The sequence below is a fragment of the Peromyscus leucopus genome, chromosome 2 (assembly GCF_004664715.2).
Source record: "Peromyscus leucopus breed LL Stock chromosome 2, UCI_PerLeu_2.1, whole genome shotgun sequence".
Classification (NCBI taxonomy): domain Eukaryota; kingdom Metazoa; phylum Chordata; class Mammalia; order Rodentia; family Cricetidae; genus Peromyscus; species Peromyscus leucopus.
The window spans coordinates 54097176-54111515 of record NC_051064.1 but is presented as its reverse complement, the minus strand read 5'-3'; the positions used below and the strand labels follow the sequence as shown (position 1 = coordinate 54111515).

Sequence of the window (14340 nt, the reverse complement as noted above, 5' to 3'; positions counted from 1 at the left end):
AAGATTAACCTTGAGATAGTAAAGGTAAAAGAAGATGCTGGGATGGCCCGAGAATTCTACTTAATTTGAGCTACCAAACTGCTCAAAGCAAAACTTATCACACCATTTCTGTTCAACTCGGACATGCGTATGTCACGTTTTGTTTAAGGGTCCTTTGTCAATTCATATACATCTATGAGACAAATGGTCCAAAGGCAACAACTTACTCATCCTTGAGGACATCAAGGACTTTGTTTTGAACTCCTTTCCACCATACATTTCTAGTAAAGAAAAGCTGAGGTTTCCAAGAACTACTGTCAGCTGCCGTCACTAACCCCCAAACCTCTTACCAGCTGGTACTGGCGACTGTAGAGGTCATGGCAGTTGTTGAAGATATATTCATATGTAGAGTTCAGGCAGGCTTTCACACAATCCTTTACCACCTGGCTGGCTCTTGGGGGGCTCTGCAGTTCTTGCACCTGCCAGTTAACAGAAGAAATACAAGCCCAGGATCCTGCCCACCCAGGTGGGATAGCCTCCCATCGTTCCTGAAAATGTACTGTAGACTCATTTCACCTTTTCCAGGTCTTCAAACCTTGCCCAGTGTTAGGGTTTGAATGGAAAATATCCCCCATAGGCTCAGGTTTTGAGTACTTAGTCCTCAGCTGGAGGCACTGTTTTGGGAGCCTGTGAAACCTCTGGGACACAGTGTCTAGCTATCAGACACAGAACACTAGGAGCAGGCCTTTGAGGGTTACAGCGTGGCCCTGCTCCCAGTTCTGCTCTCTGCTTTCTGATCCACCAAGATGTGAGAAGCAGAAGCAGCAAGTTCCTGCTGTCCTGGACTAAGCAGAGGTACTGTTCCTACCTTCCCTACCACACGGACTGTTCCCTGAAACTGGGATCTAAAGTAACCCTCTCTGACAGTGGTGAGAAAACCAGGGAACACACCCTAGGATGACTCAGCGGGATAGCAGATAGGGAGAACCTCCAGGTCTTCCTCACTGATCTACCAATTACACACTTAGAAGTAACCCAGGGAACTGGTGTGTTTAAAAGTGGGTGAATCCTTGTAGCCTCAGACTGTCCAATGACTCTTACTCTCTAGGTTTCCAAATCCTCAGCCCAGCACTGGCCAGCTCTGTCCACCCTTACCTTCATCCTGAAGAAAGTAATGCTGGTCAGCAAATCCACTGTAGACTTTAAATCTTGAAGCCGTTCAGGGCTCCCAGCAGGGAAGTTATTCTGTGATAAATCAAGCAAATGTTAAGAAAGGAACAGAGAAACACAAAACCTTCACTGCCCTAACTGCTGCCCGCTGGGATTTTCTGTAGCTGAGCTGGGCAACCTCCATTACTGGACTCCTTTTTCTTCCCTACTGATATAGACAGGTCCTTGCCTGGTGCCAAGATGAATACTTTACAGCTCTGAAAGCCACACTTCTTCCCCAAACCTGCTTCCCATGATGTGTAAGCATCTGTTCAGATGAACACAGATACAGTGTGCCCCACACCCAATAAGTACTTCAAAAGCTACAATCTAACTGTAGATTAGGAATACAAGTGAAGCCACACTACAGACCAAACTGAGATCCAGAACCTATACTTTCATTCTACCCTGCTCATCTAGTGTTCTGGCACCAGCAGATGGTGGAGTTCTGAGCAAAATCTTAAGTGAATTCTTTAGGACTTTCCTGTATGTCAGATTATTCTCTTTGACATGAATTTTAAGAGGAAGCTGCCATGGAGAGCTAAAAGGAAAGACTCTACTCTGTTGGCTTTAAGCCTACAGAGGGCTACTAATGACAAAGATAAGACATAATTATTTCCCCATTATTCATGCAAATGGGGAGTAAAGAAAGTGCAGATAACCAAAAACTCACTTTTGTTAAGCTGGAAGCTGCTTTTGCACTTACTTTCCAAAGTGCAGGTATTGCCTACTGTGGAAATTCCTAACACTTTAAGCAAGTGATAAAGCCATTGTAAAAAGTTCTAACTTAGAAGGAAATGAGAAGTTGTCTCTTTTCTCATCCTGTGCCATCCTGGGCACCCACTCTCCTGCATCTATTTCCTCCTATACCAGAAAAAGATATAACACCTAATTACAGTGTCCAAGACAGGCTACTCTTTTTTCCCCTAGCCAAAGACTCATATGTTTCCTAGGAATTGAGAAGAGCAAAAGAAAAAGAAAGGGAAGGAGGGAGGAAGAAAGGAAGGAAGGAAGGGAGGAAGGGAGGGAGGGAGGAAGGGAGGGAGGAAGGGAGGGAGGGAGGGAGGGAGGGAGGGAGGAAGGAAGGAAGGAAGATGGCTAAGTATCTAATATTTTGAGGGATGTTCTGGGAGAGACTATGTCATTATTAAGTTGGACAGGGATGATATGAACAGGATTGGAAAGCCATCTGTCCACTAAAAGCAGCCATATATGCTATTTATACACTGTAATGATCCCTAGAGTCCGAAGAACCAGGAGTATCAATGGCATTGGGCATCCAGGTGGGCACGATGGCACAGATCAATTTCCCTGCCTTTCATCCTTATAACTAAGGCTTGCCCATGCCTTCCAGATTGGGTTTAACATTACTATTACTCTACCCACAGCATGTCTTCACTTACCCTGTATGTAGAGAGGTCTATCCTCAGGGAGTTGTGTAGTTGATCCAGCAGTTTCACAAATCTCTCTTTCTGAGGGTACGAAAGAAAGAAAGAAAAAAAAAGAGTGGGGAGGAGACATCTGGTTGGCAACACATCTTTTCTGATCTCTGTCCATGGGAACAATCAATGTAAAGAAAAACAGACTAGGTGAACCTTGTTCCATTGTTTAGCAGCACTGCCTTAAACTAGGAAACGTTTTTCACACTAACAAGGAGACATACATGTCCCTGGAAAGGAAAAATCTTTTCCTAAACACAAGGATGTGACCAGTAAGTGTATCTCTGTCTCTTTGAGACCTTAATTCATTTAGTCAGGTAAAGGAAATTAAAACACTTTCTTCAACTGGCTCCTAAGTCTGAGATCTCTGGACTCTGTTGGGGCATTTTTTTTTAAAGCTTTAAATAAAGCATTTGTTGATGAGTAGAAGCACTGATTCTTTATTCCATATCTGGGAGGATGATCAAAGCCTCCAAGGCACTGGAGAGCATCAGAAGAAATTAGTGACAGGATCGAGAAGGGCTGAGGGACTGGTTGTCCCTGAGCATCATCCGCATCTGTGGTCTAAGAACACGGGGAACAGGTCCACTGAACAAAGGACAGAGGGCTGGGAAGGGACCTCATCCCAGGGGCCTTGAAAAGGCCATTTCTGCTTTGCTCTTCCAACCCTAGCAGCAGAGTCTGGGGAGGCCTAAGGTGAGGGTCATCAGCTGAGTCATCCTTGGTTTGATCCACATGACATAAACCCAAAATGGCTCACAGGGATATTGGTAGAAAGGTATGCAATTGTTAGGGTTAGATGATGTGGGACTCAGGCTGCAGAGGTCAAATATGGTCTTCAAGAGTATCTCAGAGGGGCTGGCGAGATGGCTCAGAGATGGCTCAGTGGTTAAGAGTACTGGCTGCTCTTCCAGAGGTCCTGAGTTCAATTCCCAGCACCCACGTGGTGGCTCACAACCATCTGTAATGAGATCTGGTGCCCTCTTCTGGCCTGAAGCCATATATGCAGACAGAACTCTGTATACACAATTAATTAATTAATTAATCAATCAATTAATTAAAAAAGAAAAATATCTCAGAGTCATGGCCCTCAATGTCCCTCAGGAGCCCTTCCAGCTTCCTTGCAGGTAGTGAGTACCTTGGAAGAGCTGGGAAAAAACAGCCCATACTCAAGCCTTGCCAATGAGCAGCTATCAATCCAAAGCAGGGGTAAGGAGCCAGGCATACAGATGGACAAGAGCAGTGGGCAATACACTCTGCTTCTAGCTACCTTCACTTTGCCATCCTGGCCTCAATCAGACATCCCCAATCTCCCAACTTCCCTCCCCTCAGAACACTTTTCCTGCACAGACTACCATATTCTGGATCTTTCTCATTCCATCACAGGCCCCTTGCCTCACTTCCCTGTAAGACCTCCAAGCCCCACCCTCCCATAGCTTCAGCCAGAAAAGTGAGGCCATTGTCCACTCAGTCTGTATAGCCTTGGGGACAGATTAGGACAGAGACTAGGCCTCTACCTCTTTCTTGCCACCTTGGTGCCAAGGAGCCTCTTGCAATTGTTTTTTTTTTTTTTTTTTTTTTTTTTTTTTTTTTTTTTTTTTTTTTTTTTTGGCAGGGGAGTGTTCAAGTCAGGGTTTCTGTGTAGCCCTGACCATCTTTGAACTCAGAGCCTACCTGCCTCTGCCTCCCAAGTGTTGAGATTAAAGGCATGCACCACTACTACCCAGCTATCTTGGGGGCATTCTTAACAGCCAGAGTCTAGCAATGATGATGGAAGAGAAAATAGTGATGTATTTGAAAGATGATCAGAAAGACACAAGAAGTCTCTCTTTTAACCAAGTTCCATGCAATTTTCCTTAGTGTATATTTTAATATTGAAATATATAATATATACTATTTTAACAGTTGATTTTCATGGAAAAAGTATCATTAAATGTGGAATCACATGCGTGTAGACTGTTAGCACATTTCAAGAATTCATTATATTGATTACATCAACATCAATAGATACTGATTAAGTCAGTATATAATGGAACCTGATCAGTTTAATCAATTACATTAACTCATCTATAGAAAAACTCTATTAACAACAAAAACATCATAAACACCAAAAGTCAGGGATCACAGATGCAGTAGACTGTGGGGATATCAGTAATTTTATGCCTACAGAGAGAACATTCATGATAGGTCATTTCATCTTGTTTAGCCTGAATTTATGTCAGGTGATATTCTGAGTAAAGACTGTAAGACTAAATATTGTGATTCAACTAAAGTCCTGACTAGAGGGGTATTGCCTGGGCCCATACAGCAATGTCTTCTAGGGTGTCATCATTTCCTCGAGTCTTAAGATAGTCTATTAATTATCTTATCTAGAAGGAAAAAAGGGTTGTTTTTCAAGGTAGCAACAATATGAATATTAGGCACATCAGTCAATCTATAGAACTGGCCAGAACACAACAAATCATCAACTGATAGCATTTGGGTACACATATTTTATCACACTCACACCAAAATTGGAGGCCGAGAAACGATCCGATGCAGAGACATTAGTAGAGGCAGTTGTGTGAGCATAATAGGCATTGATGTTGGCCAGTAAGGTGCTCATCACTGCTGGGACTCCTGGACACATGTACTTGGACGATAAGCACGCAAAATGCCTGAAAAACAGAATCCACATTCTCAAAGACTCTTCACGGTTTGCAGCAGAAGCCAAGTAAGAATCCAATTAAAGTTTGTGGAAGTAAAGCCTGGTCAATCGCCTCCCTCTGCTTATGCAATATGGATTCCTATGTACATCTCTATGACAGTATCACCAAATGACGCTTCCCTCAATAAACAAGAATTTCTATTATAGGAGCACTGGTGGTTTCCACAGAGAAATATTTTCCCTACAGCTTAGAGCACTCTTTGTTGATTCAATCTAGGTCAGCTTGTTGGCTATGCACACACGTACATCGGCAAAAAACATGCCGTATTTGCTTAGACCTGTGATATCTGGGTCTGTGTCTTTGTATCCCCACTCATGCCTTTTTCCTTTCCTAACCATGATCTTGGTGGGTAAACAGGCAAATTCCTGAGATGCTGGCAAATATACTCCCCTTCTCATGTATGCTTCTTTGCCTTGAGACATAGACACATTCCACCCAACTCAAAGAGGAAAGTATGAAATCACTACACTTTATGGCTACTAAACACCTGTCTACTGTTTCTTGTGCCTTCATTAGCTACCCAAAGCATTAACAGCTACTTCCCAGGACCCCAGGGGAGCCTCACGTCATGGCCTGATATATGGACTCGATGCCATAGCGCATGGCAAATTCATCCACAATTTCTTGGGCTGTCTCATCAAAGTACACCTTCCATGCATCATCACCCCGAGCCTCTGGGATCCAGACTCCTCCACTGCCCTGAATGTCTGTGAGGTAATGAAAAAGGTTCTGCAGGATACAGAGCAGAGCAAAGAAGGGTTATAAGCACATCGTAACTGAAATTTCAGTAGAAATTTTTTCTTTATGTCATTGCTCAGTCCTTCCAGTGGTCGTAGCAGGCAGTTCTCACAGTAAAAGCAAAGAACCATGAGTCTAGTCCCTCAGGCTATCCCAGATACCACAATGAGCCAATAATAAAACAGCAACAACAAAAATGGCCCTAGATCTCCAACCACCTGCAAACCTTCCTTATGGTCAAAAGCCCACCCCTGCTTTCCTGCCTTCCACTTACAAAGTGCTGCTCACCTCATGGAGACATGTATATTGTACATGGTACGGGGCGACCTTCTCCTCTCCCTTGATCTCCACATTGATTTGTAGGCGGATAGCCCCTGAGACAGCTGACTTGTCCGTCCTCTTCTCTACAAGGGAAAAGAGACGTGGGGGTCACGGCAGTGCAACCACAGGTGGTGCAGGCGGAGGTAGCACCATCCTGGCTTAACTGGAGAGGGGAAATGGCATCAACCCAAGTGGCCGCACAGTCTATAAACCACCCTGGACTAGGTGGAAGAACAGGAGTGGCCAGAGACCTAAGAGATTAGGAATTAGAATGGAGACTGAAAGATCAGAAACATGAGGAATGTACAAGCTGGAATGAGTTTCAGCCATTGCCATTCTTTGTTTTCCACCACTGCCAATGGGCAGCTCCCTAAAGGTAAGACAGGCTCTGCACAGGGGTATGCTCTGGAGTTTGGTGATTTGGTAGATTTCCTAGATCCCTCTGAATGGTCTCCAATTAGAGGAACATTTTACGGTTCAGTTTCCTCACCCAGATTGTACCAGACATCCATCTCTCCACTCAGTGTCCGAACCTCAATGATGGTTTGGCCAAGGAAATCGTCAGACTCCCGCTTGAGGCGCTGTTTGACTCTGGATTTGATGTCGTCATCCTCATCCCACACACGTACCTTTATGCGATCAGAAGAGTTGTGGCACTCACTGTGAAAGAAGCAGGTAGAGGATTCGGTTGGACAGACCCAGCAGCATCACTATCACTCCCAATTCCCACCTCCAAAGCTCCACCAACTACACTTGAAAGAGAAAGAGAAAAACACAGCAGACTGTGGCACTCAAATTCCAAGTGAATCAGTCTATCAAGCAAAAGGCTTTCAATCCTAAGGGATGGGGAGGAAATGAGTAGCTATGGTCAATTCTGGCTTCTTATGCAGCTAACTCCATCAGCAATTCCAACAGAACAACACCACAGGGCTCCAGAAGCAACTGCTACTTCCTTCTTCAGAGTCGAAGATATGAAGTGCTACATGATCTTGGTAGGGTCATCAGGTTATGTCTGCTTAGCTTTCTAACTTCCCCATGTATATAACTCTGTGCTATGAACTTCTATCATTCTTTACCATCCCCTTGAATGGCTATCTCTGCTGTGGTATTTTTGCTTTGGAGAAGGGAGATGCGTAGGTCTCCAATTTTGTTCTCCTTCCCAGAAGTTGTTTTCTGGATCTTGGTTCCTCATTCCAAACCAGTACTAAGCAGAATGGTTCACTCATTTCCCTCTATTCTTATATCTTTCCACATCCAAGATAGTCCCATTAAAATACTATAACATAGTAGTGGGGCCGGAGAGATGGCTCAGTGGTTGAGAGTACTGGCTGCTCTTCCAGAGGACCCAGGTTCAATTCCCAGCACCTACATGGCAGCTCACCACTGTCTGTAACTCCAGTGCCAGGGGATCTGGCACCCTCACACAGATACACATGCAGGCAAAACACGAATTCACGGTAAAAAAAAAAAAAAAAAAAAAAAAAAAAAAAAACAAAAAAAAAAAACTTCTCTACTGACATTAATGGGTAAATCAATAATGCACATCTTGAAGACAAAACTGTGTCACTCCTTCTAAGGTGAAGAGCACCACGTACAGCATCTTGCACAGAATAAGGGACTGAATAAATTGTTCATCTATGATGAGTACAAGATGACAACCAGTGAATGAACCAGTTCATTCAAAAGTAGCCATGTGAAAGTAGTCAAGCAGGAACTATTCAGATTTTCAGACAAACATGTGCCTCCCTCAGTAACTGCTACATGAGTGCTCAGAGGAGTCAGCAGAACCTGCTCTCTGTATAGCCAGCCTGCTCAGCAGATTCAGACCCAAAGCCTGATCTGGCCACTCCAGATTTTCATCCAAGTTCTAGGATATAGTGAAATAGTCTATAAGAAAGATAGGTAAGGGAAAAGAAATGGAGGAATATGCTGGGATAGGAAGAAAGACTTTCCTTAAGAAAGAGGGAAATGCTTCCAGACCCAAGATTGCCATCGTCAAGCATAATTATGCAGTTATAGGCCAAGACATTCTTTCCTCAATCCTAAGAAAAACTTAACACTTTCTAGGCAGGGCAAGGAAGTAGTCACAGGGTAGAAGGAAAATTTTTCTAATGCTAGAAAAAGTACCTGTACACATAAACTGACCTAGTTAACACAGGATTTGGGTAAACTACCAAAGACTGTAAGAGAAACCCCAAAGTATGGCTGCTGCCCAGTGAAACATGTGAGAATCTCTACAATCTTTGTCCAGTCTTAGAGCTCAAGCCAGAAAAGTGGGTTATAATACTGCGTCTAAAATATACAGATTTCCAGGTAAACAGTCATGGGTGCCCACCCCTCTGTGACTTACAAATGGAACTTCTCCTCCCAAACAGGATTCAAATTTCCAAAAATGGTTTTGGTGCGCTTCTTGGTTTTCCCAACTTGCACAGTCACATAAGGGTCACTGGATCCTGTCTTATCTTTGGCTTGTAGGCCCTGGGCACAAACCACTGCAACCCAAGCACAAATCAGAAGGTCCCAAGTACATTTCAGAGTTAAGTCACAAGCTCCCCTAACACTACTCACATTCTCTCCAACTTAGAGAAGCCCCTCCCCCTCCAATATGTGCATAGCAAGCCTAACTTTACTTCTCCCTATCTATCCTTAGCCATGGGCTACCAGCCTCCCCCTCAAAGTTTAGTCCAAGAATCTCATCTATCTCCTCCCTGAGCGCTTCCTGACCAACGGCCACCTCACTGGTCCTTCCTTCGATAATGTACACATATTCCAGCTCCACCCACCTTACTAGCAAACCACGGGTGAACTATTCTCTGGTCTCCTCCCACCCCCAGTTTTCATAGAATTCAACTGTTACCCGAGTGTACAATGTCAGAGTGTTAGGACATCATTGTATTACGATTCCTATTGCTTGTGAGTACTTGCCTCTTCGAGCACCAAGGTCTAAATGGGGGAGGAGTGATGGATGATACGATTTTCTTTCTCTCAGTTATAGCTGCTTCTCCTCAACCCCTTCCTCTTCCTCACACTTTCCCCATAGTCTCCCTAAGCCCTCAAACTTTAGCTTGCTTACCAGTGATGGTAATTTTGGCTGACCATTTGGAGGTGCCGTCCAGGACGCTCTGCTTTACTGTTTTCATCTGCTGTACGTGGGCAACTTTGCTCACTGTGAAGACATCTCGGATAACCTCAAAGATCTCTGGTTTATTCCGTTCTCGGATCTTCATCCGGTCCTTCATGGCCATGATAATGTTCTGCGTCCTGTCCTCGGCCCCATGTTTAGAGCTCTTTTCAGCAGCCCCTGAAGGATGGCCCAGAAAGCAGAGCTAAGTAAGAGACCACCTCCCAGACCAAGGTCAAGCCAGGAAGACGTGTCGGGAAGAGGCATGAGACAATGGGAGAAGCTCAAGGATACTGTGAACTCCCTTCAAAGAGGCAATCTCTATGCTGTCTCCTGCCTGGACAGAGGAGTTTAAAATGCAATTTGATAGGTAGCAAAATCTTGACAACGATGATGGAAGTTCAGTATACTATTCTGTTTAGATGAATGTTGGAAGAATCTCCATCATGTCTCTAACTCCAAGGTCAAAATATATCCAAAGGGTGTCTCAGATGTCATGGAGCTACAGTAGGTGGCCATGACAATACCGCCAATCTTACCTGCCAATTGGGCTGTGCTCTATGGTTATAGTGCTCTTAATCTCAGCAAATAGTGTAGTATGATAAGAAGATAGGATCTTTGTTGTCAGACCTGGGTTTAAATCTTAGCTCTAGCTTTGTGAACCACTTTTTCCTCTGTGAGGAAACAGTGGTGTTCATCTCTTGGGATTTTTTTCTTTCACTTTTTTTTTCTTTTATTGAGACAGGGTCTCAACTATGTCACTATGTAGCCTTAATTATCCTGGAACTCACTCTGTAGACTAGGCTGGCCTTGAACTCACAGAGATCTGCCTGCCTCTGCCTCCCAAGTGCTAGGATTAAAGGCATGCGCCACCATGCCTGGCACAGGATTATAATACACATTCTTTCTACAGGTGTATTGTAATACACATTCTTTCCCGGCATGCAGCCAGGGACCTGGCACTTAGCAACTGCTCAAGAAATGGTCACAGTTATTATTTGCTTCTACTACGGTCTTTAAAGCATTTTTATGAGTAGTCTCTGAGTAACAGCTGGGAGACAAACAGGGCTAAGAGAACACTACCTTACACTCCTTTACGGCCATTCTTCCTGGAGGCTGGCACACTTTCCTTCTAGACTGTTGCTCCATCTATCTGAAACTTTTATTGTCTAGAAGATCTACAAGGAGTAAATTCTGTCTCCTACGATCTAGATAGACCTGCAGGAGGCTTCTCTGGGAGGCCTGGAAATTCATAGAACTCTCTTTTCTTGTACTCTCAGTCCTTTATTAAGCATGCTCTAGTTACATGAGCAATGGTGTATACTATTCAAGCTGAGCTGCTGGAACCAAATGAATCCTGCAAGAGATTCGAGCTCCATCAGAAGGCTATAGAAAGCTCAAAGGATTTTCCCTAAAGGAAGTTAGGGGGAACTGTAAGGCCCATTGTTTGGAAAGGCAGTATCTCTTGATTCAGCGCTTTACTTTTCTGAAAAGTAGAGGCCCTCAGAATAAAGCAGAGCAGAGAAATAATAAATCAGACACCACTGCTCTTTGCTGCAGACTGTTTGAGAAAGGCCCTGTTGCCCCTGTCCCCCAATCCTCACCCCACGGGACCACTCACGTTGTAGGCAATCGGCATTGAGCAGATCCTGGCACTTCTCATGGCACTTGACTCCACACTCACTGCAGCGCATGCCTTGCCGGGCAAGGCCCCAGAGCATACCTTCACACTCATAGCAGTAGGTAGGAGTGGTGGCCGACCAGACCTCAAAGTTGTGGGGTGTGGTACACGAGATGGGGTAGATTAAGGCCTGCAGAGCTTTCTTGTACACATGCGATTTCTGAAAGACACATACCCCATCACACACCAACAACTGGATGACCATACTGGAAAGTGCCAGGGCCGAGACCATATGGACAGTCAGGTCCCTGACTTCTTCTCTGGCAGTGGATAACACACCCTAGCCCACCAGCCCAGAGCCCAGCCTAGCACAGAGAAGGCCTCACTAAATGCACTTCTGGTCATCTAATGTGGACCCATTGTTGAATCTGAACATTCACTCACTCTAGGGGAACAGGGGGTGAAAGGCTCATCATAAAACCCCAAGCTCGAGGGTCACATGCTTTAATACACCAATCTGGACTCCTGTTTCTCCCAGTGTAGAAAATTAAGACCAAATACTATCTTGGAAACCATATATACCCAGAATTTTAAAATTCATAGTTAGTATGGCTACAAAAGTGATCAATCCTGAGGCCAGTAGGCTCACAAAAGTCCATGAGTCACTTACCAATTCTTCATCCTTGAGAGAGGTCCGTGTAGCCATTGCAGAAGTAATCCCCGCTTTCCGTGACTGAACCAGTGACTGCGAGAGAAGAGCTGCCTGTCAACCCTGGCTGCCACCAAAGACTGGCAGAGTCCTGGAGAGGCAGCTTCAGTTTCTAAAGCCACCTGATCTAACAGGTACCATTCTATTTTCTGTCACTCAGAACTATCCCTGGGTGGTAGGTAATAGAGTCCCGGGTTAATATGCAAAACCCCAGGCCCTCAAGGACGGTTCTAGCAACGTTAGAACAGTCCTTCTTTCAGGATATCCACCATCCAGAGGGCTTTCCTCTTCCACTATTCCTAGAGTGTCTTATCCCACAGAACCTCCTTGTCTATGAGAAGGCAAAGGAAAAATGAAAAGCTTAGAATCATAGTTAAGAAACAGGTCATAAAAATGAGACACACACACAAACTGTCAGAGTCACACATAAGAACCATCCATGCTGACTCCTATGCCCAGGTACCTCCCCACACCCAAATAAACAGGATATTTGACAAGTAAAAGGGGGCAGTGGAGGCCAAATGGGACAGAGAGTCAAGTTTAAGAACTGGGGCTGTCCTGCTAGCCAGGTTCTTAAGTAGAGGAACTCCATGTTTCTGCCTAGCCCAAGTCTTAAAGGCAGCCCCTGGAAGACACATGACTTCATTAAGGCAGTGGACACTGAGCAGGCAGAACTCATGAGCCTCAGCAAAAACATCAGCTGAGAGGGGCCCAAATAATTTGGGAATGGGACACTAAAGAGGATGGGGAAGGGCTCTGGACGCACTCACCATAGCCTGTGTAGAGGAAAGCAAAGAAAGGAACAACATGGTGTTAAAGTCCCTCGAGGGCATCAAAACTTTCAGAGGCATCTAAGAGGTTCTTTCCTCCAGTTTCCCACAGGGACATGCTCTAACCACTCTATCTACTAAAAACTGTCCCTGACCTAGAGAGCTGCCCAGGGCCCAGGCTGAGAGTGCCCACTCTAAGGGCAATTGTGTCTCAAAGGGAAAAACAGACAAAGCTAAAAGACAGAGGATGGAAAACAAGCCATGATCCAGTCCTGCTTGTGTGTGTGTGTGTGTGTGTGTGTGGTGCTGGTGGTGGTGGTGGTGGTGGTGGTGGTGATAAAAGAATAAGAAGAGAAGAAAGAAGTTAGGGAATAATAAAGGAAACTGTTATAAGGTAAATGACATTTCCATTTACCCAGGGAAGGAAAGAGAAATGGGTAGGAGGAAAAGAGAACAGAGAATAGGAGAAGGAGAAAAGGAATGGATAGGAAAACTAGAAGGGACAGAACAGGGGGAAATAAGAATAACAAGAGCAGAAAATAGGAAAAAGAAGAGGTTCAAGCTTACTGAACCCTCACATCTTATATCTGGCCTTAGAGCACAGAGTCTCTGGGAAAGCTTGGGTCCCACTCTATTGCTACCACTCAAGGGCTAAAGAAAATTCCTCACATTGACCCTGCTTTAGAAAGTACAGCCTAGAACAGCAGACTTTGGTCATCCTGGAGATTCCAAGAGCACCTTTAACTCCTAAGCCTAATGCAATTCAGTCCCACCAATGTTTTATCATTTCTTCTCAGTGTCTTAGGTTAAGTAAGATACAGTCTATAGAAGTTATGTTTTAGAAGGCTTTCATTTAACCTCTAGGAAGGATCAAGCTCCAGTTATTCCTATCATATAAGGTCAGTACTATAAATTAAGGGCTGGGAATTAGGTCAGTTTCCATTTCAGCTTATCAAAGAAGTTTGCAAAGCTACCTGGAGGAATTAAGATGCCTGGTGTAAGATTTCTGAATTCAGTTTTTAAGGCATAAGCTACAAATGTTCCAGGTAGGAACTTGGCCCATTGAAGAACCCACGGTCCTGACTTAGAGTAGTTTAGAACTAGGTCCCACTGAAACCATCATTAAGTATCAGTAAGTCTGAAATGACTGATTCTAACCCTTACAGCTTGCCAAGTCCTAGTGGGGTATAAACCCAAAGACTACCACCTGAGCTAATGCCAGGGTCTTCACTCACCAGATCACTGACAAGGGGCAGTGGCTTCTTTCGTCGTAGATCTGGCATGCTGTCAATGCCATAGAGCCCTCCAGCTGGCCTATGGAGAGAAGGAAACATAAGAATCTTTAGTCCTAGCCTTGAGTTACTGTCAGGTCCTGTGTTCTATTATCCTTGCTCTCCCCTCTGCAAGGGAGGATGATGAACAAGCCTCCATGTACCTTTGAGATGGTTAAAGAAGACAGTAAGTGAGGAAGGAAATCCAAGAGATCAGCAATGGAATCTTCTTTTAGTTTCTCAGTGCTTCCTGCCATTTCAGCCAAGGTCTGAGAGCCCTTTGACCTCACTGGGACAGTTCAAGGCACTTTTGTTTACTTGAAGATGCTTGTACTTCAAAAGGCAAGTTGGGAACTGGTGACCAAGAGAGCTTCTGCTCCGCACAGACCAGAGAACTCCCCCAAGAGAGGCCTTGTGCAGCCCAGGCTACAGTAGAGCCCACCAGGCGGCTCTG

The 14340-nt window shown here is 44.6% G+C and overlaps 1 protein-coding gene across 1 annotated transcript in view; it reads right to left on the bottom strand.

Annotated features, from left to right (window-relative positions):
- Positions 1-14340, bottom strand: part of Unc13b (unc-13 homolog B) — a 209200-nt gene that overhangs the window by 17466 nt on the left and 177394 nt on the right. Inside the window, 12 exon segments of the mRNA XM_037202547.1 lie at positions 330-458; positions 1135-1224; positions 2592-2660; positions 5134-5284; positions 5901-6064; positions 6362-6477; positions 6885-7054; positions 8745-8886; positions 9468-9695; positions 11137-11356; positions 11807-11881; positions 13851-13929. Coding sequence (XP_037058442.1) covers positions 330-458; positions 1135-1224; positions 2592-2660; positions 5134-5284; positions 5901-6064; positions 6362-6477; positions 6885-7054; positions 8745-8886; positions 9468-9695; positions 11137-11356; positions 11807-11881; positions 13851-13929 — 1633 coding nt within the window.